General features: G+C 35.2%; 1 protein-coding gene across 3 annotated transcripts in view; it reads left to right on the plus strand.

The window, feature by feature from the left end:
- The first annotated feature begins 5098 nt into the window (after window positions 1–5098).
- Window positions 5099–26058, plus strand: part of LOC120780286 (YTH domain-containing family protein) — a 70820-nt gene continuing 49860 nt past the window's right edge. Inside the window, exons 1-5 of one of the 3 annotated variants that reach the window (XM_040112553.1) lie at window positions 5099–5299; window positions 5357–5408; window positions 5491–5512; window positions 5641–5733; window positions 5792–5896. In XM_040112553.1, the coding sequence (XP_039968487.1) occupies window positions 5385–5408; window positions 5491–5512; window positions 5641–5733; window positions 5792–5896 (244 nt within the window). In that variant the 5' untranslated portion in view covers window positions 5099–5299; window positions 5357–5384. Of the gene's footprint in view, window positions 5409–5490; window positions 5513–5640; window positions 5734–5791; window positions 5897–26058 lie in introns of those variants that run through there. The other 2 variants (XM_040112552.1, XM_040112554.1) reach the window with 2 other exon arrangements.

Raw genomic sequence — 26058 nt, forward strand, 5'->3', positions numbered from 1 at the left:
ACCTTTGCTTTTGCATATTTCACATGGTACTTTCTCTGATTTTTCCTTATTGATATAATTCTTACTTTTAATTCCATCTGTACTCTTTTTCTGAACCAAATGTTCCAATTTCCCTATTTCACTATATAACTCTTCCGTCTTTGTTAATTTTTCTCTGTTAATTCTATCAGCTATAAAATTCGGCAAACCAAGAGCAATCAGATCAATTAATGTCCCAATATCAATAGATTTTCTTACTTCTAATAACAATTTTTCTTTTTTTATTGCATATTCTAGAAGAGTACCAGTCTGATTTTTAAATTGCATTGCATATCTTATTGAAAACCATCCCTTATTTGCAAATGTATCACAAAAATTATTTCTCCAATCGACCCAACGTGCGTTAACAGTTAATTTCAAGAGAGTGCAACTATACCAATCTGTAGCACCTTTCTCCATAAATGATTTTAAGAGTTCAATTCGTTTATCATCTTTAGTTACATCAAATCTTTCGCATTCTGTTACAAAACTAGTCATCCACTGACCTGCATTTGAATTCTTTCCATTGAATTTCTCAATCGTAAATTCTTTAGCTATTTTGCCGACATGTTTTTCTTCAGTTTTTTCTTGTCTTTTTTGAAGCAACTTTTCTAATACTTGTATCAATGATTGATTTGAACCATTTACAATATCATTACTTTCAGTCTCTTCTTTTTCTTCTAAATATACATCATCTAGATACACATTCTGCAATTCCTTAGTTAAATCAATTCAAACTTTCCTATATTGCCCTTTTTTACTTATCGATTTCTTTACCTTAGTAAATGCCGACGTTTTTCTCAATTCCTCGTGAAATGCTGAATCGAGGTAGTTGGGAGGCAATTCGAAAGTTCGGCCATCTGGAGTGGCAATGCTGGTTACGCTAGTACTAATGTCTTTGGTTCATCTGTAGAAGATAGCACCGTGAATGTGAACTGCAGCTTGTCCATTGTGAATTACAACGAGAATGTTGTTTTATAATATGTAGTGATAACTACAAGAATTGTTTTTCTGTAAATAACAAAATTTTTATTATTTTATACAAACTTATTTATACTTAGACTAAAATAACAATATAGAACTTATCCTACCTGTAAATAACAAAAAAACAACATTCAATGTTAATTATTCACTATTGTTTTTTTGTCCTTTTTTTAACAAATTAATTTTCTTATTCGAGTTACAACGATGTGTCCTCTAAGACTCGCAACGTTACACTGAATTCGCATATGTGGCTCGTGGCTCACATCGGCCAGCGCGCAATGCTGCGTAAGCATTCCGATCCGGACACCGACTTATGTGCTAATAATTTCTTACATTTATATATATGCTACATATGGACGCGTGGCGATCGGCCTGTATCGCCACGGCGACAATCATGTTTACCCGCGCCTATAGATGCAGATACTTTGGCATTGTTTATTCTCACGATTCAATGCTGTTAGTCAAAGATTGCAGAAAGTTGGTAGTAGCATTGCTGACGTGATCGACGATTATTGTGGTTTGATCAAAGTTGTTGCTGATACGAGAAATGAATTCGAAATCTATGAAAAAGCTGCTTTAAATATTTCAGAGATAAAAGAATATAAAACGACAGTTTCTAGAAAAGGAAAGAGATCACTTTAGAGTCAACACTTTTAATGTCATTCTTGACAATCTAGATTCTGAATTCCAAGAAAGATGTGTTGCACATGAAAAGTTCTCAGTTATTATTCAATTTGGCAATTTGGATAATAGAGAGATTCGTAACCGACCTAAACGTTTACAAAATGTTTATTCTTCAGATATTGAGTCCTCATTGGAGGACGAATTTGTGCACTTCCATGCTTTTTGCACTGAAGAAAAAGATGGAACAAAATTCACCTTCCGATATTCTGAAACTTTTGCGTGTAAACGACCTTTATACAGAGTTTCCGAACGTAGAAATTGAATATCGAATATTTATTACTTTAGCTGTAACAAACTGTAGCGCAGAACGATCGTTTTCTTGTTTGAAAAGAGTTAAAAACTACTTACGTTCTACAATCAGTGCAAATAGACTTAATAGCTTAGCTATTCTATGCATCGAATCAGATGTACTTCAACGTTTAGATTGTGAAGATTTAATCGACCAATTTGCAATTCAAAAAGTCAGGCGTGCTTGCCTGTGAAAAAAATTGTTGTAATACAATTATTAGTCAAGCTCAGTGCAAAATTTGTGGTTTTAAGAACAAGAACCCATATTTTTTATATTATACTGAAGTATTATATATGTATATAATAAATTATTTGCAATACGTTAAATATTTTAATTTTTTAAAAACATAATATCAAATCTAAATAATTTTGAGTGAAATCTCAGTGATGGGGCGGCATTTTTTCCAGTGCCCAAGGGCGCCAAAAATTCAGATCCGGCCCTGTTAAAACTTATAAATTTAAGAAAGGAATAAAAAATTTATTAAATACTGCACAAGAGAATCTTTCACTTGTGATACATTTATGGTCATAACGGACAAGTTGCAGCTATGATAGTCATTACGGACAAATTTCAGCAATGACTCTAAAAACGGCAAGAGCAATATAGATATATGTATGTATATATCATATTTTATGCTTAATTTTTACTTGGTTATATCCTTCAAGGGTAAAGCCTATAAGCGTTAACGGCAATTATCTACTCGAGGTGCATTCTGAATGGAGTTAATTTAAGGGCTACCCCGCGAAACCTTTTTCATTTCGAAATGTTTTCAATATTAATAAACAGTAGCTATATATTATAGCACACTTATTTCATATTTCTTTCACTCTTGTTCATTACCTCGACTTTTAATTAGCCGAAGAATTAAAGTGTGGATGAAAATACAATAAAGTTTGATAGATAAATGTAAAGAAAATACTTGCGACTTATGGTCTATTGTACCCTCCCCTACATATATCACATATGATCATAAAGGCCCAGCACTTTGAACAATTCAAGGGGCTTACCGGGCGCGACTGAGGTGATGTGATCCCTGTCCACGAAGATGAAACCTAGAGCCGTGAGCTTGCTTCTACAAATTGCTGGGCAATCTATAATCATATGTTCAGGAGTTTCCTGTTTCACGTCGCAAAACCGGCAGTTTGCGCAAGAGACTTTTTCTTTGTTGGACAAGTGCTTCCTGAGTTTGCAGTGCGCCGTATACAGCGTGACAAGGAGACGTGATTTGTCTCGAGGGAGGTTGATCATATATCTAAACCTTTCAAAGTTGTACCATCGCAGAAATAACTTAGCGTGGCGCATTCCTGCGGGCGCATATCGCAACCTCGCCATTTACAGTGAATTTTAGAGTTCAGACGTGAATTGGTAAAGAGCAGTTTTAGTGAATCTGCCTGCTCTGTACACGTGCTGACTGTCGTGTAGGGATGGAATTTTTAGCTCCTTTGATCTTATATACAATAGTTTTCTATAATCTTTTCCATCTTTTATGGCGCCAGCAGGAGTGCCATTGCTCTGTCCTTTTTTAATGGATAATGCTGTATCCGTCTTGCCTCTAGACAAAGCCTTGTGCAGTCTGGCTGCCTCTCGGGCCGAGTAGACGTTGTCACAGAATTTCATAAAACTGTTTGACCTTCACCTTCAGTGCAAATCGTAGGATCCTGTGATCTGATATTGAGGGTTCTTGGGACACCCGTAGAGTTATGAAGGTGGGTTCGCAGGCCACATCCTCGATGCTTACATTGCTGCTTATTATAAATTCAAGAAGAGACTCACCCCTCGCGTCGATAGAGGTTGGCGCTGTGGCCGTCTCCTCTTTAATGTAGACCGATATAAGAACGAAGTCAGAACCTTCCTATCTTACCATTACACAAAAACAAGGTCAATTGCAAGAAAGATACAAACTTGATATCTATGGTTCCTGGATCAACAGGGTAGTCAGGTTATTCGATTCGAACTTCCCCGAGATGACAGCCAAGGCTACCGTCGCGTGATGTCGGTTTTCCTGGGCAACTTTTATGCGGGTGCTGGATATCATAGGGTTGGTTCTATGAGCGACAGGTCTTCGTCTCCACTGTCGTCACCTGCTCCTTTAGCCTACCCATGAGATGCTGTGTGGTAAGTAGCACGCTTTTCCGCTCGCTGAGAGATTTGTTCCGATCTACCTCAACGACAGCGACAGTAACAACTCTGTTGATGCCGGAATGAGTCGGTTCTTTTACGCCGAAGCAGCTGCGGAGCTTGCCGTCTTCGCGTCCTTACAGTCTACAAAGGGCTGACCTGACCTAAAATAGACACTATCGAATGAGACAGTGTATCCATACCTTATGAAAATATCATCCATGATATTATCGTAGTGCTAAAGTTTGGTAAATGTTTTGTTAAAAATTTATATTTTTGGCCAAAAAATAGCAACACGGGAGCCCTGTTTGAATCAGTTTGTAAAATCAGCTGACATTACACTGACGTTTAACTTAACTCTGAGGCCGTTAATGCACCCGAGTAAAGAAAGTGTATTCCATTCGAGTAGACTATTTAATTCGTTGTGAAAAGTGTGTAGAATATTACCTGTTAGAAATGAAACATAAACGTAGTAATAGTGAATACCCATGTGTTAAATAGAGGTCCAAACTCACGCACATTTGTTACGTCAGTTTTTACACAATGCCCTTAAGAAAATGTTAGAAACTTTGTTTTGCGCGCTGAAACAATTTTTTAAGCTCTGGCTGTCAAGTTTTCGGTCAAATAACTGTCATTATTCTAATAATGATTTTTTTTTGTCAATGTATAATATAAAGAATTATATATTTTTATTAACACATAAACTAATTTTTTTTAAAAAACTCGAAGAAAAAGAAATGTAATTTTTATGAAAAATATGTGTCGAGTGATGTTTAACGCTTGTACATATATGTAACATGATACTAGAATATAGAAATATTGTTTCTACCGATTGGCACATATGTTGAAAAATAAAAGCAAAATTTTTAATTTTAGTGTGTGTAAATGTAGTATTAGTTTGAGGGAACTTGGGAAGATTGCTGTAGGCCATTGACTCAATCATTTAACAGATCTATTAGAGATGCGATAAATTATGAAGTCCAAATATGTTATTTGGGAATGAAACATATCTGAAGTTTATGCGTCGAATCGTGTGTCCTTTGTTGGTGTATGTGTCGCTTTTCGTTCGCTTATCGGTTTTTGCAATTGTCGCTTAAAATAAAAATATACAACTTTAGATATCAAGTGTTTGACTGCCAACTTAAATAAGTTATTCTATAAGTTAATTTGTGTGTTGCCGTGTTCATATATATTCCTTTTTAAGAGGTAAACAAAAGTATTATTTCGATATCCGGTCGATAAATCGTTCTTTTTTCACCCCAGAAAAGTACAATACAAAAGTTTACGGCAAATGTCTACAAGCGTTTCGGAACAGGTATACCTCGAATTAAATTCTGTTCAAAAATTATTACTAATATTAAAATATATAATTTATGGCTTACATTTTTATATTCTAGATGAAAGCACCTGGAAATACAGGTAAAGCACCCAAATTCGCAAAAACTTAGTCTCACTTTACATCTTGTGAACTAGCTTGTTATTTAAAAAAACTAAAATATTTTTTTGTACATGTATATATATATAATTTTTTGATTTTTGTCAAAAAGCAAAAAATGTAGAGGAGCGAAATATTCCTTGGAGTCAGCAAGTTGATGAAGCTTCGTATGAAAATTTATCAGCTACTGGTGACGAAAATGCATGTATGTTATTTTAAATACTATCTATATATGTAAATAACTAATCTTGTACTCTTACAAGATTCTCACCAGAGTTCAATGCAGTTTCAATATCCCCCTTTCAATATAAAGGAGAGCCCACATGTTTCCTGGAATAACCAAAAGCCTAGAAAACAAAACAGTTTTGGTAAGTTATTTTTAAATAAATGTCATTTTTAATATCCTTTTTTGTATATTATTTTTAAACACCATATCTATTTTAGCTGGAATTTAGAATAACTTCCTACGGGGATAGGTAGTTATGAGCTGAAAATGAGGTTCTCCAGATAATATATTATATACACTGTTGGTAGAATTAATAGAGACCCATTGAGTAAATCACAAGTCGCTGAGCAAAAGTTTTATTTCAAAAATGGCTTGTACCATTTTTAAATGAAAACATTAATGATTAATAAATAAATAACAATCTTGGATGCATAATTTCAAAATGAACAAGATATATAAAGTTTAGCTCGAAAAACTAAACAAGGACGACACGTAACTAAACTTGTTTGAATAAAATGTTGGTATGTTACGCCAAGAAAATCAAAATTCTCACCGACTTGTGACTACTGATTAAAATCTATGTTTACTGAAACACGTTTTTGTGAATTAAAATAAATTGATACGATCGTTTTTATTCATTTTGCCACCTGTGTACATAGCCGTAGGACACTTATTGTTTTTAAGATATTCATATTTAAAGGTCATAATTTAAGTGCAGGCAAATATAATAGTATTCCCCCAGGGTATTAGAGGGGGATCTGCCGATTTTAAATACATATATTCTACAACAAAAGGATAACTTTTAGTTTTTAAAATATTTGTATATAAAATCATAAAATTTAACATATGATCAGGCTATATTAAGTTTTTATACATTAAATATTTGCTGTAGAAATTGGCAGATCAAAATTAAGATGACGATTTTGTGTACAATTTATGATTTGCATCTGTAAAGGATACGGCAATTAACGTTTTTTCGATGATTTATAATGAGTGTTATTTTTCTATAATGTTTTTTCATATATTGACACCACTAATTTCACAAAATACCTGAAGGGTTGAAAAACTTTTCATCCTGTGTACCGTGCTAAAGTTTTGCAATAGCTATGTTACTATAATTAACGTACAAATATCTGTAATTACGGCACGATTACGATTCTTTCGGCGCCGCGATTTGATGGTACGGATGGATAGAGGAGGTCCTCAGGATTAAAAAATGTATACACATATACCGTCCTCAGACTCATAGTTTTCGAGATATTTCACTTTAAAGTTCCACAATTTTATATGCAATTCACTCTTATTTTGTTTTGTTTACCAGTGTTGCCACATATTGTGGCTTAAAAAAACTATTAAACAATTTTCTGTTTAACATATATAGAGAAAATGGTACAAATGGTTTTTGTATCTTATGTTATTTGAAAACTAAAGATAAAAAATAATATTCCTTTGTGTCGAACTACTTTCTGCACTGGCGGCCTTCGGCCGCGCTTCAAAAAAAATTAACCCTGGTCGGTCCAACACCGGGGTGTTCATAGTTCTCTTGTGTTGAATTACTTTCTGCACTGGCGGCCTTCGGCCGCGCTTCGAAAAAAATAACCCTCATCGATCGAACACCTACATTAATTAAAAGGAGAGAAATACTGAAAAACTTTGCATTCTATAATAAGTTTTTTCTATTTAATATGGTATATAATCCATATAAATATATGAAACAATATTTCATTTTGAATCATTTATATCTCTAAATATGAAACAGATTTTTGATTATATTTTCAGGATACAAAGTATGGCAACACTGCTATTTGTCATAAATGTAAACACACAAATCTCTTGAAACTTTGAATGTGCAAAATAGTTTTTAAAGTATATTTATTTTCTTAAAAAATATACAATTAGTGTAAATTTTTGTTATATACGAATGTGTACAGTGTAATTAAATATATATCAATTAAAAAATGTATGAAAAGTGGGTTAAACATAGTGAAATAAGGAACATTGTTTTTACGAATTTTTGAACTTTAAAGTGAAATATCTCGAAAACTATAAGTCTGAGGACGGTATATGTGTGTACATTTTTTAATCCTGAGGATCTCCTCTATCCATCCGTACTATCAAATCGCGGCGCCGAAAGAATCGTAATATTGACGTAATTACTTTATGCACATTTCAATTTATCAATATTTTACTTTTATTATATGTTCTTAAAGAAAAAGGTATGTTTCTCAAATTATTGTATATTCATGGTATTGTATGTTTATTGAATTACCAACGGAACGTGCTCAATGCATATGCGAAAGTCATGTAGTTCTCAATACAGGTGTCGATGGGAGACATCAGTAGGCCCTAATTACTTCATGCATATGGTCGCTGTGAAAAATTTATTGGAAAAGAGCGTTAGGCTCGTAGCAGAAGGAAGCGAGCAAGTTTTTGAGAAGTCCGACACTTGTAGGATTGTCCACTTATGAGGTTTTTGCCTTAGGCTACGAAATGTCCCCGCATTTATGACGTTAAATACTGTGGTGTGGCTGTTGACGGTCTGTTAAGTGAAGGTGGTGAATAAAGATAAGGAGTAAAAGGAACTCTAGTGCCTTCATTACTGGGGAAAAGAGAGTTATTCGATGATAAGACTATCGAAATACGTCTCTGTCCTTTTCCTTGTTGTTGTTGTTGTTGTTGTAACGGTTGTCTTATCCCGACTTAGGTGGTAAGATTCAGGTTGACTGTCATTAAAGTCATTAACGGTAGGCCCAGGAAACGTTAAGTGTACACTACACCAGCATGCTGGTGCAATCACCAGATGGTTTGATCGTGTATGTAATTGTGGTGTGATTGCACCATCTGCTAAAGCAAAACCAAAACGATTTGTATATCCTCCTGACCCGTGCAGACATTAAGTCTAACCCGAGCCCAGAGGAATTTTTCTGCTGCATTTGCGCCAGAAGGCTCCATCAAAACTCGACCTTAGGTTTAACACATGCAATAGATGGAGCTATCTTAAAGCTTGCTCGGGCTTTAAGACACAAATGGAGCGGACCACAAGTTATGTGTCCCCATGCTGCCAACGCAAAGGTCTTATACTATTCTGCCGCTACAACAACAACAACAACAATATTAGCGACATTTTCTATAGACTATACCTTAACGCTGCAGTCGATGACGTTAAAGTTACGACTGTTAATAGGCCTAAGACAGTAACACTAGACAGCTTTACTCCTTCTGCCCGAGGAGGCCGGAGGTCATTTAGCGTTACCTAGGATGCACTGTGCGAATTCGAAGCTGCTCTACATTCAAATTCAACCCTATTGTCATGTCCTTTTGGATTGGACAAGACCTTGACAGTAAAGCAGTTTACTCACACAGGTAGAGTGGTTACAGGTGTTCAGGTGTTGTATCCATTTCTTCTCTTGTGATGGTTTACCAATTGCTGGATCTCAAAATTGACATCTCTTATGCGTAGATTTCAGGGTCGGCAAGTCGTAAGGTTTCGAGCTCGCTGTTAAAACAGCTGCTTCGGTTTGGAAATTGGGGCAATGGTCCGCGAGGTGAGCCTTTGCAGTTGCGATCACTTTGCGAAATTGACTTTGGCAACTTCAACGTGCGTTTTAAAGTAAACAGGACTTTTTGAATCTAGCGCTCCCCGGTGGCGCCATCTATATGTCGACTCGTGCGTTAGAATCTGCTATCTTTATCGATTGTCCAGTGAGAATTTCATGACATTTCATCGATTGGTAGTAAAGGTATTGTGTTTTAAGTGTCAGTATGTTTGTGTTATCGGTGCGAAAATGTGCTTCGAACAAAGAGCCAACATTAAATTTTGTTTTCAAATTGGTAAAACTTTTACCGAAACGTTGATGAAACAAGTTTATGGCGATGATTGTCTATCCCGTAGCAGAGTGCACGTTTTCAAAGTGCATATATATGTATGTATGCTTTAGTAATGAAAATTGGTACACGTGTTCCGTGGTCGAATCGGGAGGAGGAGTTGCAGGGCATCGCAGTAGTAAGAGGAGACACCTGTGGTTTGAAATAAATGGAATGGCTCCACCCTCTAAGAAATTTAATCTACGTCTCTTCTAAGCTATTATAACCAAATTCGCTCAGGATCAACTCCTTCCCTCCCTCCCTTAACGACCTAATAAAATGAATGAAATCGGGATCATAGAAGAAAGCCGCTGTGAAAATTGTACCATGTCAAGTGGTCTTACACCCGAATTTAGATCTTCTTCACTTGTTATTCATGATATCTTATTATTAATGTTTTTAAGACTTTTTGATTTTAAACTTAGAAAATAAATTTTTATTTTTATTATTTTAACTTTAAACTTTAATTATTATTATTTTTGTCACTACATTATATAAAAATGTTTTCTTTCAATTTAATTTTTCAAATTTGTTCAATTCACAACCTGTCGTTGTTTTTTTATAATTTTACGATTTTACGATGCTTTACGACAGGTTGTGAATTGCTCAATTGTTCTATTTGAGGCGAGTCTGATCACTCTGTATAATGCTTAACTTGTAATGAGTAGTGGTCCCATCTTAAAAGTGCTGGATAGAATCTAAGATTCTCGTAATGATGGTAAGGGATTGTGCCGGCCTTGCTTAACTTAACATTAAGATCTCCCGAAATCGATATATTTTAGGTTTACAACTCAATAGTTTCAAAAAAATTTAAAACCCTCACCGAAAATCGATAGTTTAACTTAGGCAATCTACGAGTATAATGAAATATTGAAAGTAGTGTCTCATATTTCAAATTAGCTATATGTGCAATGTGTTTTTTTAAGTTATTTCTCAACACTTTGTTTTCAAAACCCTTTTAATAGCTTCCCTTGTAAGTATCTTTTCACTCGAAAAATTACCCTATAACCATGCCTCTAAAAACAATGTAAATATACGGTCCAAGATTGGTTGTGATTTTTTGATAGCGAAAGATATGTACACATGTACCGTTGTTAACAAAAAAGGTGTACAACATTTACACAGCGAATCTTATATTGTTATTATTCACTAATTACATACGTATTAATATTACTCTAGACCATTTTGTTTAAATAGATACCCAATTCATCGAAGCGCAGACATTAACATTCGCTTTATTAAAATAAAACGCGTATTTAACGAGTAGGGTTATTTTATTTTAATTTCTTTTACCACTTCACACAATAGTTAGTTAGTATACATACATATGTATATGAAACAATTTTCGCTCATGATCGCTGAAGGTTCGAAAAAGCTATCGAAAAACGTTGGAACTGTGTTTATTTGTTTTTTTTTGGAAAGAAGTATAGAACGCAGTGGCATTAAGGGGCTATACCAGTGTGAAACTTTCAAAAACAAATTTTTTATTTGCTTTTTCGATAGCTTATATTTCTATAAATATCTTGTGAAATCGGGAAGGTCGTATCTTGAATAGTTTTTGGATGGCAGCGTTATAAAAAGCGACCGCTCGGGGGTGCAAACATATACATATCGGGTGATTTTTTAAGAGCTTGATAACTTTTTTTAAAAAAAAAACGCATAAAATTTGCAAAATCTCATCGGTTCTTTATTTGAAACGTTAGATTGGTTCATGACATTTACTTTTTGAAGATAATTTCATTTAAATGTTGACCGCGGCTGCGTCTTAGGTGGTCCATTCGGAAAGTCCAATTTTGGGCAACTTTTTCGAGCATTTCGGCCGGAATATTTTATCGACAAATTTTGTTCAGCGATGAGGCTCATTTCTGGTTGAAAGGCTACGTAAATAAGCAAAATTGCCGCATTTGGGGTGAAGAGCAACCAGAAGCCGTTCAAGAACTGCCCATGCATCCCGAAAAATGCACTGTTTGGTGTGGTTTGTACGCTGGTGGAATCATTGGACCGTATTTTTCAAAGATGCTGTTGGACGCAACGTTACGGTGAATGGCGATCGCTATCGTTCGATGCTAACAAACTTTTGTTGCCAAAAATGGAAGAACTGAACTTGGTTGACATGTGGTTTCAACAAGATGGCGCTACATGCCACACAGCTCGCGATTCTATGGCCATTTTGAGGGAAAACTTCGGAGAACAATTCATCTCAAGAAATGGACCCGTAAGTTGGCCACCAAGATCATGCGATTTAACGCCTTTAGACTATTTTTGTGGGGCTACGTCAAGTCTAAAGTCTACAGAAATAAGCCAGCAACTATTCCAGCTTTGGAAGACAACATTTCCGAAGAAATTCGGGCTATTCCGGCCGAAATGCTCGAAAAGTTGCCCAAAATTGACTTTCCGAATGGACCACCTAAGACGCAGCCGCGGTCAACATTTAAATGAAATTATCTTCAAAAAGTAAATGTCATGAACCAATCTAACGTTTCAAATAAAGAACCGATGAGATTTTGCAAATTTTATGCGTTTTTTTTTTAAAAAAAGTTATCAAGCTCTTAAAAAATCACCCGATATAAGTGAAACTTTAAACGCGTTTTTCTCGAAACGACATTTTTCAAAATTGCTGGCGTCATAACTCAACGAGAAATTGACCGATCGACTTCAAATTAAAACTGAGCATTTTTTAATACATTTACTATACAATGACCTACGATCTTTTTGATTGGTTGAAAATTGTCAATTTGGCATTAAAAAAACGACAATCTTTTACCTAAAAAACTATTTTTTTCAAAATTACGCCATTTTGTTAATTTTTGATCGTAGGTCATTGTATAGAAAATATCTTTAAGTTTAATAAACTTTTAAATTTTTTTGTTTCAGCTACGCCTTCGGCCGGAATCATGCCAGCAGTTGGGGCACTTTTTTGGCACCTCCGAAGACAGCCAATAACTCCGTTATTTTTCAACATTTTTGTAAAAAAAAATCCTAAAATATAGCGGAAAATATATCTTATTACGTTCAAAGAAGTTCGAAATATTCAATCGCATACTTTCTCTTAAAAAAAATTCCCAAAAATCGCCTAATTTTTCATGCGTCACACTGGTTTAGCCCCTTAAATTGGCTTGTTCACGAAACGAATGTATAAGCCTATTCGGTGTATCAGTTTTTTTGTTTTTTTTACTTTTTTTAGGGTGTGGGGTGTTATAATGTGTGGTGTTATAATGTGTGGTGTTATCCTGAGTGGTGTGTCTGTGTATGGTGGGAGTATGGTGAGTGGTATTATGGATCGCCAATTTTACCCGAGAGGGCGCAGAATACATCTTGACCGTAGGAATATTTGGTGATGGAGTTCTAATATTTACCTGTGTGTAGACAATAGTTTTTCGTTTAAAACGTATTTTATATGCGTGTTAATGTTCGTGTAGCAACTTTATTTTGCGTGTTTATTTTATTTTGTTGGATGTGAAATCGGAGGGATCTTGCGAGAGTATGGTATAGTGATTGGCCGTGAATTTGGAACGGCTTCGATTCGTATTAATAATGTTCACAATTTATCATAATTTATTTGATGCTTTTTGCAGTTGATTCCCATAAACTACCCATTTGCCTTTTTGTAAGTCTATTTGCCACTACACTCAGTCCTTTTTTTACGCGATCTATTTTTACGCTATTTCACTTTAAAGCGGTTATTTTTGCAGCGCAAATTCCTTTTTTTACGCGAATTTTTCACTTTAACGCGATTGCTTTTTTTCGTTTTTTGCTTGTTTACATATTTTTAAGCGTAATAATTTTTGAATATGTCGGCGCACCCTAATAGTGTGTGGATATTGGTATGCGTGTGTGAGTGTATGGGTATACAGTTTCGGGTATTTCGTTAAAAGACTAAAGGCCTAACTATAATGAGGTCTTAAGCTTGCAGCAGAATTGGAAAATTATTTTGTAGCAAATGATACTGATGCCGAACGTGCACGAATTTTTCAAAAAGAATTGAGTCTCTGCATGTTAAGATATAAAGAACTACATCGGAATTTATTGGGTCCAAAAAGAAGCATTCAAACAAAATTAACTGAATTTATGGTGCAAACTCAGTCGGAGATGCTAAGTCAATCAGAACATCAATCCATAGTTCTTACTATTGATTCTGGTACAAATTCTAGTGATATCAGTGCCGGCCATCAAAATAAGCGGCTAAGAATAATTTCCACTACGGATAATGACAGTGATTAAACAGCATTCAACGGTGTTTTCAATAAATCTACCTATTTTCTATTTTGTTCTCTTTTATATATGGTTTTTGTTTTGTATTTTTTATTTGTTATGAATGAATAAATCATAAGTCTGAAATTTGAAACTTATTGTATTGTTTTTGAATATTTTTTTGCGCGTATATTTTGTTATATGCGATATTTTTTATATTCGGAACCAATTCGTCAGTTAATATTGGAAAACTAACCATTTTTACGCGATTTTTTTTTGCGCGATTAGTGGCAGAACCAATAATCGCGTAAAAAAAGGACTGAGTGTATATCACATGGGGAGCATGGTGATCACAAAATATATTAATTTTAGAGTATTTTAAATAATTGTACTTATTTTTTCCATAACCCATAACTACATATTTATTGTTCACAATATTTTTGAAATATTTGATGCCTATTAAACAAAGCTAGTATTTGAGTTTACTACATTGTCATGTGTGTCATCAACGTAGTAAACAGAATACCATGATACCTTTACTATGGTATTGTTACTACATTTCTGTCACTGGTATTAGAAAATAAATGTTTATTCTTCTGGAACAATTATTTCTTGCATGGAGTGATATATATACGAGTACAACCAGGCTACAACCATTTCGCAATCGGAGCAGAGAGATAAATTATTTATTTTCATATTGAAATACATATGTATGCACTGTGGATACTAATTTGGCAATAACACATAGCTTAAGTCGTAGTAGACTTAATGTTTTTAGAGCAGCCACTTTTGGTTTTGCTACTAGTAATTAGCTTGTGTCCATGGTATCGCTGTATGTGCGCACATAGATTATGCGCAATATGCCTTTTCAGAGGCGTCGCAGAAGCCGTTTAGTTTGGTTTGGTATCCATCAGAGAGCTGCAACGAGTAGGTATGATAAAATCAGAACAAACAGTCGTGCCAAAAACGCAATCAAATCAATTCAGTTTAGCATAGACAACATTGTTAGTCAATTCGTGTAGCCGCCAGCGTCAACTGACCTGATGCAACACGAACAATCTGTTCTTCGGCAGTCACGATCGTGTAAACGTATGGCTGGCTTCGCTTCCAATCGTATCATGTCAGTTCATAGCGTTGCGTTGTTTGAATTGAAATGAAACTTATAGCGGGATTCTGTAACAAGTCTCTAGTCTCTATTTGAGACATTTTGAGGTAAAATCTCAATTTTAGACTAGTTACTATTAACTAAACAGTCTCTAGCGTTAGTCTCAAAATATTGACTCAAACTTGAGACCTGGTAATTAGTAGGTCACAAAACCAAAAAGAACTCATGTCTGCCATTTTGAATATACTGAATAGAGATCATCACAGATATCAATCGATTGTAGTTATTTTTTACTTTGTAAGCAACTCAAACACGAAAAGGTTAAAAATAAATCAATTTTACATAAATTTCGTAAATATTATGAAACAAAGTCAACATATATTTTTACTTTTATTGATAATTATGTTTTTTGACTATGTTATAGAAAATTTAATATTTGTTATCGACATATTTATTTTCATTCAAGTTTAAAAACATCTCTGAATAATGAAATGTAATAGATTTTGTGACTGCCACTTACAGAATAGCAAAATCGTCTCAAGTCTCAAAAATTGTCTCTAACTCAAAATCTCAAATTTAGAGACTTGAGACAGTATCACAGTACAGAATCGCACGGTTAGGGTAAACTATAAGTAAATCATCGAGTAAATCTATGAGTACAGCAAACAACAACAATTTTCTGCTGGACTGATTTGAATCATGTGTGGCTAAAAAAATGTATCAGCTTTGAAAATGTGCGCATGTTACAAATTTTCGAAGTGTAAACAATGGAAATGGCATCGAATACGTACATACATACATTTGTTGTATGTATATACTCGATGGAATTTCCTTTATACCAGGGTTCTCATTTACTACTCCGTAGCAGCAAAATTTCTAAAATTATTGCTATGCTATCGCTACCGCTCTCACTTTGTCAGGAGCCACAGCGTAGCTTTAGCATAACAATGTAAAAAATTTGCGCTACTCTGCTCCGAGTTTTGTTAGGTAAAAAACTATAGCTGGAGCGGGAGCAAAAAATTAAGTTCTGCGCTATGCTCTGGCGTAGCGGTAGCAAAAAATTGGGAGCGGTAGCACAGCAGAGCAAATGAAAATTTTCATGTGCTACAGCTCCCGAATGTGTTTGTTGTTTTTTTTTCTTTTTGCTATTTTCTGGCATAATATTTGAATTAATTGAATAATTCAAACAAACCAATGTTATGCAAATCATTTTGGCACTTGTTGCGTCAAGTGCCTTTATAAATCTAAAATCAAATATTTTAAGAAATATATTAATGTGGATTTTGATTTATTTCAATATAGCTTTTAAGTTTATTTTTAAATATAGCTTTTAATTTATTCAAAAGTGGCTTAAAGTTTATTTTTAACACGAAAATGTATTTTAATTAAAAGTTCAAAAGTAACAATGTAAACAAGTAATTTTAACGCTCGATCCGTCGCGCTCGCCGTCTCGTCTATTACTCGTCGTCCAATCAGTGAGATGATGCAACAGCTCGCTGAGTCAGCTCGCTCAGGATAGAGTTGCCATCCCACATCTCGGCCATTCTGCTAGGCATTCGACTCGAATGTGCCACTGACTATATCATTCTCCGGCCAAGGCTTCATATACTCTGCACATGTTGTCGTGCGTTTGGCTCCTTCGCCGTCACCGACTCGTAAAACATCGTACGTGTTGTTTGCTTTTGTTTTTACCACGCTATATGGACCCAAAAACTTTGGTTTAAGCTTTAACCCTCCACCGAACTGCGTACGTTTAATAGCCGCAAGATCGCCATCTTTGTAGCGGGTTGCTGGTTTGCGACGAAGGTTATAGGATTTTCGATTTTCGTCTTGTAATTTCAGTATTTGTTGTTTCGCTTCTTTTCGCATTATTTCACGGCCGTCGTTGTAACTCTTCACGATTTCGTTTTGAACTAGCTGATTTACATCATGGTCGTCTTTAGTACGCATTTTAGTACCTACTAATAATTCAAACGGTGTATGACCAGTGCTTCTTGTGTACGTCGAGTTAATTGATTTTTGTACGCTATCCACATATTTGTACCACTTCGTCGGATCTTTTATGCTAAGTTTGGCTAAAACATTGCTAATTGTCGCATTGAGCCTCTCTACTTGGTCATTGGCTCTGGGTAGACCTGTAGTTACTTTGCAGTGTACGATGTTTTCCGCCCCACAGTACGCTTTGAAATCTTCAGACATGAACGCCGAACCACGATCTGATACTATTTGAAATGGGTTGCCAAATACAGCACTCTGTATCTCTAACTTTGAAATTACCTCTTTAGCAGATGTCGTTTTGGTTGGGTAAAGCCAACAAAATTTGGTGAAAGCGTCGATTACCGCGAATATATGTTTATATTGCTTGCTTGTGGATTCTAATGGTCCTAGAAAATCGACGTGATACGTATGTAACGGTTGGTCTCCTTTGGTTAAAGGATGCAGTTCTCCTTCTTGTTTACCTTGTTTACGGTTGCCTACAACACACTGCACGCAATTCGTAATAGTATTTCGGATCTTCACTTCTAGTTCCGGTATAAAATATTCTTTGGTTATAAGTTCTTTCGTTTTCTTGACTCCGAAGTGCCCTCTTTCGTGCGCTTGCTTGATGATGGCTCTCTGCATTTCTTGAGGTACCACCAACAATTCAACGTCGTCGATCAACTTGTACAAAACGTCCCCCTTAATGAAATAGTCGTCGTATGCAGAGTTATGCTTTAGTACTTCCCTTATCGTTTGTAGTTCTTCGTCTTGGGATTGCGCGCGATGAATTTTTGTAAGTATGCTTTCACTGTTGATACTTAGCACAGCATATCTGCTCAAAGCATCGGCATGTCTCATTTGCGAGCCTGACCTGTGCTCCACTACGTAGTCGTATTCCTGCAGAAAGAGTACCCATCTAGCCACCCTTGTGCACAGATCCCTTTTTTCCAATGTCTTTGTAAAGGCTTTGCAGTCTGTCACCAATTTAAAGTGCAAACCGAGTAAATAGACTCTAAATTTTTTTAACGCCTCGATAGCTGCCAACACCTCTAGCTCATAGCTCGAATATTTCTTCTCTGCATCTGCTGTCTTCTTGCTCATGTAATACACAGGGTGCCACTGTTTGTCTTCTGGTGATTTTTGTAGGAGTACGGCACCGTAACCATCGGCGGACGCGTCTGTGTGCACTCTGTTTCATAACGCTGATTAAAAATATTCAAAACTGGTTTCTGGCTCAAAAGCTGCTTCACCGTCTCAAATGATTTTATTTGCTCTTCTCTCATTTCGAATTTCCTATTTTGTTTTTTTAAATCACTAAGCGGTTTAGTTATCGTCGAAAAGTTTCTTATGAATTTTCTAAAGTAATTAGCTAACCCTAGAAAACTTTCTAATTGCTTCAGGTTTTGTGGAAGTTTGTATTTTAACAAGGATTCGGTTTTACTTTGGGAAGGCGTAATTTGCTGATTTTCAATTGTATGTCCAAGGAACTCTACTTTTCTTTTAAGAAACTGCCATTTTTTAAAGTTTATTTGCAGTCCATGGTCTCTACATACATTAAACACTTTTTCTAAATTGTTCAAAGCCTCACTTTCATCACTAGCTGGTATTATGATATCATCAATGTACGACAGTGCAATGCCGCTTCGCATTAAGTCACGGAAAATTGCGTTGATGTGTCGCTGAAAAACACTCGGCGAATTTGCAAGACCAAACGGCACCTTTAAGAATTGATACTGACCACTATGCGTAATAAACGACGTGTATTTTTGACTACTCTTTGCCACAGGGACATGAAAAAAACCGTTCTTCAGGTCAATTGTACTGAAGACTTTCGCGTCTTGTAGTCTATCCAATTGGTCTTCTATCAGTGGTAGTGGAAATCTGTCTCTGATGATTACCTTATTCAATCTACGGTAATCCACACATAGCCTAGATGTACCATCGCGTTTTTTGACAAGGACAATCGGACTACTATACTCCGATTCCGATATCTCAATTATACCCTCACTAAGCCATTGCTCAATTTGGTCGTCTACAACACATCGCTCACTAAAAGGCAATCTGCGCGGCGTACAAAATATTGGGCTTTCGTCTTTAACAACTATGTTCATTTGCACCATGGTAGATTTACACTTATTTGGTTTGTAGTCTTTTACCAGTTCAAAAACTTTTTGTCTAGCATACGCACTAGCACCTACGTCAATATTTATTTTATCACCACTCTTTGGTTCAATTTCAATGTTAAACACAGAAAACGCCTTATTTTCATTTTCACTATTCAATTTTCTTATATTAAGTCCTGAAGGGTTAATTTTTATTTCAGCTAATAAACAAAAGTCAGCACCGATAATCATATCTGCTTCCAAAAACTCAGTTGCCACCACTTGGAACAACAAATTGTAATAGTCATCGTCAATTTTTATTGTTTTTTCTATTTCACCCATTGGTTTAAAATTACATTTTTTACCAAACCCAGTTAGCAGAATTTTTGATTCACTCATTGCCGGCCTATTTAATGTCTTGTATAAATCGAATGATATTATATTAACTTTGCTACCAGTGTCAAACAAAGCTTTACAATACAAACCATCTATGCTAATTGGCTTGTGCATAATATCGTCTTTTGCACTCACTATGTTTACACTTTTTGCGTTGTTGCTAGATTTTTTAAACACACAATCCTTCGCTATATGGCCAAATTGCTGACACTCAAAACATTTTTGTACCTTTTTCTTTTTTATCGCAATTTACTGATTTGTGCCCTTTTGCACCACAGTTATAACACACAAAGTCTCGTTTAATATTTTTGTCATTTTCTTTTTGTCATTATCTTTTTTCAGCTGTTTTTTCACCGTCACTGGCTTGTTTCTTTCGCGTATACGTTCATAACATTTAAGTTTTTCCTTAAATTCTTTTACATTTTTCGCGCCGTACAAAATTGTTTTATTAATGTTCAGATCTAACATTCCGTCAATCACGTATTGAATTAACGCGCATTCTTCGATATTGCCTCGCGAAGCAATTTCCTTCATGTTAAAAAAATACTCCAGTACACTTTCATTTTCCTTCATTGTTCTTCCCACAAGCAATTTATGCAATTGTGCACTATTTGTTACTGATTTGAATTCATCAAGTAAACATAGCTTTAATTTTGCCCACGACGTGATACCTCTTTCACTTGATATAAAAAGTTTAGCAAGTCCTTTAAGCGATTTTTTAGCAAACACAAATTTTTGAAATTCGTCCCAAACCATAATTGCCGCTGTCTCTTCAAACTCTTCTATCCATATTTCAACTGGTATTTTTTCTGTGCCGTCAAATGTTCTCACCGAATCCTCTATGTCTCGAAAATTAATAGCAAACCGTGACATTTGTGTCGTAATATTTCTCGCCGCGTCTGTATTTATATTTGCTTCACGCTCATTCGCAAAAGAGAGAAAGCAATCGTCGCTAATATTTTTTCTTATATTCGTTGTTCTCCTTGAATTTACTCCCATAGTCTGTACTCGTTGATTTATGCCATCGTTGTTGTGTTTTGAGCTTGCCACGTCGCTTGCATCGTCTTTGCTTGCGCCGTCGCCGTCGTTGCTCTCGTCGTCGCTCTCTTCGTTTTCGTTAGCGCTGTCGCTGCCGTCGTCGTCGTTAGCGCCTGCGTATAACAATCGTCCCTTTTGAAGATTTTCAAATATGTAATGTTTTAAATTTTCGCGTTTGTAATTTATACTTAAAATGTTGCATATGCAAGCGAGGTCGTTTTCGTTTAAATTTTTGTCTACGTATGCTAACTTTTGTAAGTATGCCTCGTCGCTGGCATCAAACAAAAATCCTTCAAATTCGCGCAACCGTTTGCGGTTTGCTCGGTCACCGTCACTTTCAAACACGAACTTGTGCAACGCCGCGATAGCCTCTTTTCTGCTACGCTTTAGGTTTTCACGTATCTTTTCAAACGCACCAAGCGACGCCATTATGCCGAATCGCACACAGCAAAATTTTCACTTATGGACGAGCCTCCAAAATGTAGATTTTGATTTATTTCAATATACATAGCTTTTAAGTTTATTTTTAAATATAGCTTTTAATTTATTCAAAAGTGGCTTAAAGTTTATTTTTAACACGAAAATGTATTTTAATTAAAAGTTCAAAAGTAACAATGTAAACAAGTAATTTTAACGCTCGATCCGTCGCGCTCGCCGTCTCGTCTATTACTCGTCGTCCAATCAGTGAGATGATGCAACAGCTCGCTGAGTCAGCTCGCTCAGGATAGAGTTGCCATCCCACATTAATAAAGTGAATTAGATAATAATTGAATAAATTATAAAATTTTTTTTATTATGTAAAATATTTACCATTTTTATGTTACCAAGAACATCATCTATTCCAAATGTATTACAATACTCAATTACTATGAATTTTCGAAATAAATTTTAACTACATATATTTTTCCCCTTTTTATATACATTAGAGTGTTTTTATTTTTTTGAATTATTAATTTTGTTCGGTCCCGTCACGAAATTTCCTTGGAAATACCCCAAAAAAAAAAATTCCCTGGAAATTTTAGCCCTACATATTAACATTAAGAACTGGACCGAGGCATGTAAAAATTATCCATAGAAAATACACTACAATCTTGGTTTTTTATTTTTAAATTCCTCCAGATCAGAGGTATTTTATGGCATCGCTTTGACTTTAGACGCTGTAGCTCTTGTCAGTTATACAAAAAAATGCGAATTTCGTGGAAAAATCAGGTTTAGATACCTCGCCTTTATCTTTTGGAATACACGTGGTTAATATTCATCTACTGATTACCAGTACCAGTTTTAATCCATTGCACTGCGTATTTGCAGTTCTATTCTACCATTCCCAATATTTAGTAATTTTATAATTTTTTAGGAAGAATCAGTTTGAAATTGTACGCATATACATACTTCAATGTATATTGCAAAGAATCGAAAAGATTTCTGTATATCTAAAATTATAATAAACCTTTTTATCAACACTCCAATTATTCCGTTATATCTTTATGTTAGATATCGCGCTTGGTTTGTTATGAATGCATTTGCGTCCTTGACCAATAATCTAGCAAAGTATCCGCAGTGCCTTGACGATGAAAATTCCAATGCCATTTTTTGTTGTGATATTAAATATATCGGACGGGCTCGTCTTAAAAAAAACTACCTGGTTAAGAAGCAAAATCAGTATAACCCATATACTAAGCATGTTTGGAAATGAAAATTTTTACTTATTTCTTTCTATTTTTGAATTACTAAAATTTTCAAATGATTCTTAAAAAAATTTTGAACAAATGCTTATGATTTGAAATATAATTTTTGTATTTATGAGATGTATTGAAATGTCCTTACCCTGCTTCTAAACTACCTCCCCACCAATTTTAAGCCAAATCGGTTTAGCCGTTCTTGAGTTATAAACGACTTTCTTTTATATACCAACTTTTACCATACTTGTAAATGCCAGAAAATAGCAAAAAAGAAAAAAAAAAAACAACAAACACATTCGGGAGCTGTAGCACATGAAAATTTTCATTTGCTCTGCTGTGTTACCGCTCCCAATTTGTTGCTACCGCTACGCCAGAGCATAGCGCAGAATTTAATTTTTTGCTCCCGCTCCAGCTATAGTTTTTTACCTAACAAAACTCGGAGCAGAGTAGAGCACATACTTTACATTGTTATACTAAGGCTACGCTGTGGCTCCCGACAAAGTGAGAGCGGTAGCAAGAGTAAAATGAAATGTTACGAGAGTAGCGTAGTTTTTCAAACGCTGCTTTATACATATAACATATGTATATACATACATACATGTGTATACAAACATACATATGTATTTGAAATAGAACAGAAGTGCACTAGAGTAAATCAGTGTTTAGTTCGCGATTACATGAGGCAACTTTAGTTGCTAATTCTCGGGCGATTCTCTTTTGCTGTCGCCCATTACCTTCACACGAGCAACTTGTGTTGCGCAACTCTGCTCGAGTTTTTTTCTCATTTTCTTTCGCTTTACTTTAACCCATTGTCTACTCTTTACTTTAACCCATTGTCGTTTCTTTTTCCTTATAGGTATTTGGGCCACTCTATCACATATATTAATCAGCTCTGTCAATTAAGAAATACATTTTATTTATTAAAACAAAGATATATCACCCTTTTTACTATCGTCTGAATCAATTTGTATGGCTTCCTCCATACATTTCACAATATCTTTAATTAATTCGATTTTTTCATCATACTCCATTTTCTAAAATATTTATATTATATTATGTATATTTGTATACATATTTGCAAATTAATTACCAAAAGATGAAATTAAATTTTTAAATATATTCAAAATATTAATTTCAAAAAAAGATACGCAAATGCAACTATGTACTACGAAAGAAAGAACACGAATGCCGAAAAACGTCGCAGCAAACTGTTACGAATAAGAACACAAAGTTCCCTCTCCTCGTCGCCCCCTCGCCTATAAACCAAGAGTTGCCGCAACAAAAGTTGCCTCGTGTAATTGGGCTCTTAGGGGATGACATACAAACCGAACGCTGTCGATCATTTCCATCATTGAAGCATGAGTTTGCATCACTTCGGGTATTTTCTGCTGATTCGAACGTTCATAAACAAATCAGGTGTAAGCTGATCGCTAGTGATACAAAGTTGTTCACTATCGCTGATTTGAAGACAAACAGTTCACTTCGGGTACATGAACTGAACTGACAGAATCAGACGGAATAACGCGATCAGTACTTAAGTATAAAAAAAAAATTATTACTCGTTGCAGTTCTCTGGTATCCATCGTATCTGCGAAATTGCTGCTTGGTTTCACTTCTTCGTCCCATAAATCTTGCATCAGGATTCGAAATTGGCGAAATCCATCCTGAGGTGTCGAAACATATATATTAGAGCCCGACCGAATGTAAAATTTTGGCCGAAGCCGTAGCCGTAGCCGTAGCCGAACTTCGGCACCAAAAAAACATTCGGTCGAATACCGAAGCCGAAGCCGTATAAAAAATTTATTTATTTATTTCAGGAAAATGTATTTTATTTTGTATACAAATAAACACTTAAATTAAAAATGACATTTCATGTCTAAACAAAAAAAAACTTAAGTTCATGATGATCTTGGAAATATACATATGTACATGTATGTATGTATAAAATTAATAATTAAAGTTTAATAGTTTTATGTTGTAGTGTAGGAACAGGAGCTTATCAGCATTATAACCGAGCAGGCTTGAACGCCTATCACTGTAAAGCTGCCCAGCGGCACTAAAAAGTTGCTCGCTAGCCACGCTGCTCGGTGGAGCGGAAAGAAATTTTAGCGCTATAGATTTTAAAGAGACAAATGAGCTTAAATGCCAATATTGATATATATTTGTGTCTCTGGGTAGTAGACGTTGTTGAAAATAGTCGTTCACCTCTTTAAAAATACCCTGCGATTGTGTTTTTGATATTTCCTCAACGATTAGAGAGCTGTCGTGCATGTCCCAAAGTCTTGTTTTTGTGGAATTGTCAGTCACTGGAGGATGCAATGGACTCCCTGTCACTGAACATTCTGCTTTATTATTGTTATTTTCATCATAATTATAAATTTCGTTTTTACAAATATCTACTTGATCGGTTGAAAAATATTTTGTTTTAAACCTTGGATCAAGGAATGTTGCAATCATTAATTCGTTTTTCATTATATTCTGGAAACGATTGTGAATTGAATTAAGCAAGTTTTTCATTAAAAAATCCAGTTCATCATGTTCCTCACATTCAGTTTGAAGTATATTCTGCAACATACGTACCAATGGAATGACCATAGATATGGAGGCTAAACCAAGTGAAAGCTCTAGCGTAGCTTCATAAAAGGGTTGCAAAATTGAAACCAGTTTACTTATACGTTTCCACTCATATCCAGTCGGAACGTCTGTCGAGTTTTTCTCTGTCGCATATAAAACTAATGTGCTCTTTTGCTCTAACAGTCTCTCTAACATTAGATACATACTGTTCCACCTGGTAACAACGTCCTGTATCAACTTGTGTTTTGGAACGCTAAACATTTCTTGATACTGATTAAGATGTCGATAAGCTTGTTCACTTCTTTTAAAGTGTCCGACGATCTTACGACACTTTTTAATAATGTGGTCAATTTCTTCGTTTTTTAGCACGCAATCATGCAAAGCAAGTTGTAGAGTATGCGCTACACAACCAAAGGATTTCAAATCACCTATGCGCATTGTAGCAGACATATTACGCGCATTATCTGTTACAACCAGATGCACTTTATTTCCTATTTTGAAATTATTTATCGTTTCAGCCAGCTTTTCAGTTATGTAGTTTCCAGTATGGTCGTCTTCCAAGACTTTGGCGCCTAGTATAACTTTTATACGTTCAGGTCCATAAATCATATGTGCAGTCAGGCTCAACAACGAACAGATTTTAGAAGAATTGGTCAAATATCTGTGGTTATGCTGATCCATTTCGCTTTTTCTAAGACAGCAACAACCTTTTTAAAACTTTTTCGTAAGTCCGGCATCAGTGATGTTCTGAAAAATTTTTCACTTTTCAGTTTGTATTTCGCCGGCATAGTTGGGTTTCCAAAATTAAGCCTTTGAAATGCTGCACCATCCACTATGCTATAGGGAAGCATATCAACAATTATGAGATCCATTATAGTTTTATCTATTGGAAGTGCCAACGGGTGATCATCTGGCCACAAATTTGTGCGTTCGATTGCTTCTGGCATGGTAATTTGCAATTTGTCGCTAATAATATTAATTTCGCTTTCGTTTGCCTTTCTTTTCTGTGGAATACTTAAACTGGCTATCCCCGTCGACTTTATAAATATATTCCAGTTTTCCGGGTGTATTTTCTTCAAATGATTTTTAATATTATGGGTTGTTTGCCTTTTTTTATCCTCGTGCCCAAGCGACAATTCTTGTTTGGAAACATTGCAGATGGCAGTTTTTTTCTTGCGAACAAAATGATTCCAATTCTTGGACATCTTAATCTAAATGCTTAAAGAAAAATAGAAGTATTATAAGTAAATTATTTTTATTTTAACACCTTACCAACGCGTTTGTTTGTTCCAATCTGCGAACAGCTGATATTGACAACAATGTTGCGTTGTGCAACTGTCACAGCAAAAGACATAAAATGTTCTCTACGTAAAGC

Source organism: Bactrocera tryoni, unplaced genomic scaffold (assembly GCF_016617805.1).
Source record: "Bactrocera tryoni isolate S06 unplaced genomic scaffold, CSIRO_BtryS06_freeze2 scaffold_25, whole genome shotgun sequence".
NCBI lineage: Eukaryota > Metazoa > Arthropoda > Insecta > Diptera > Tephritidae > Bactrocera > Bactrocera tryoni.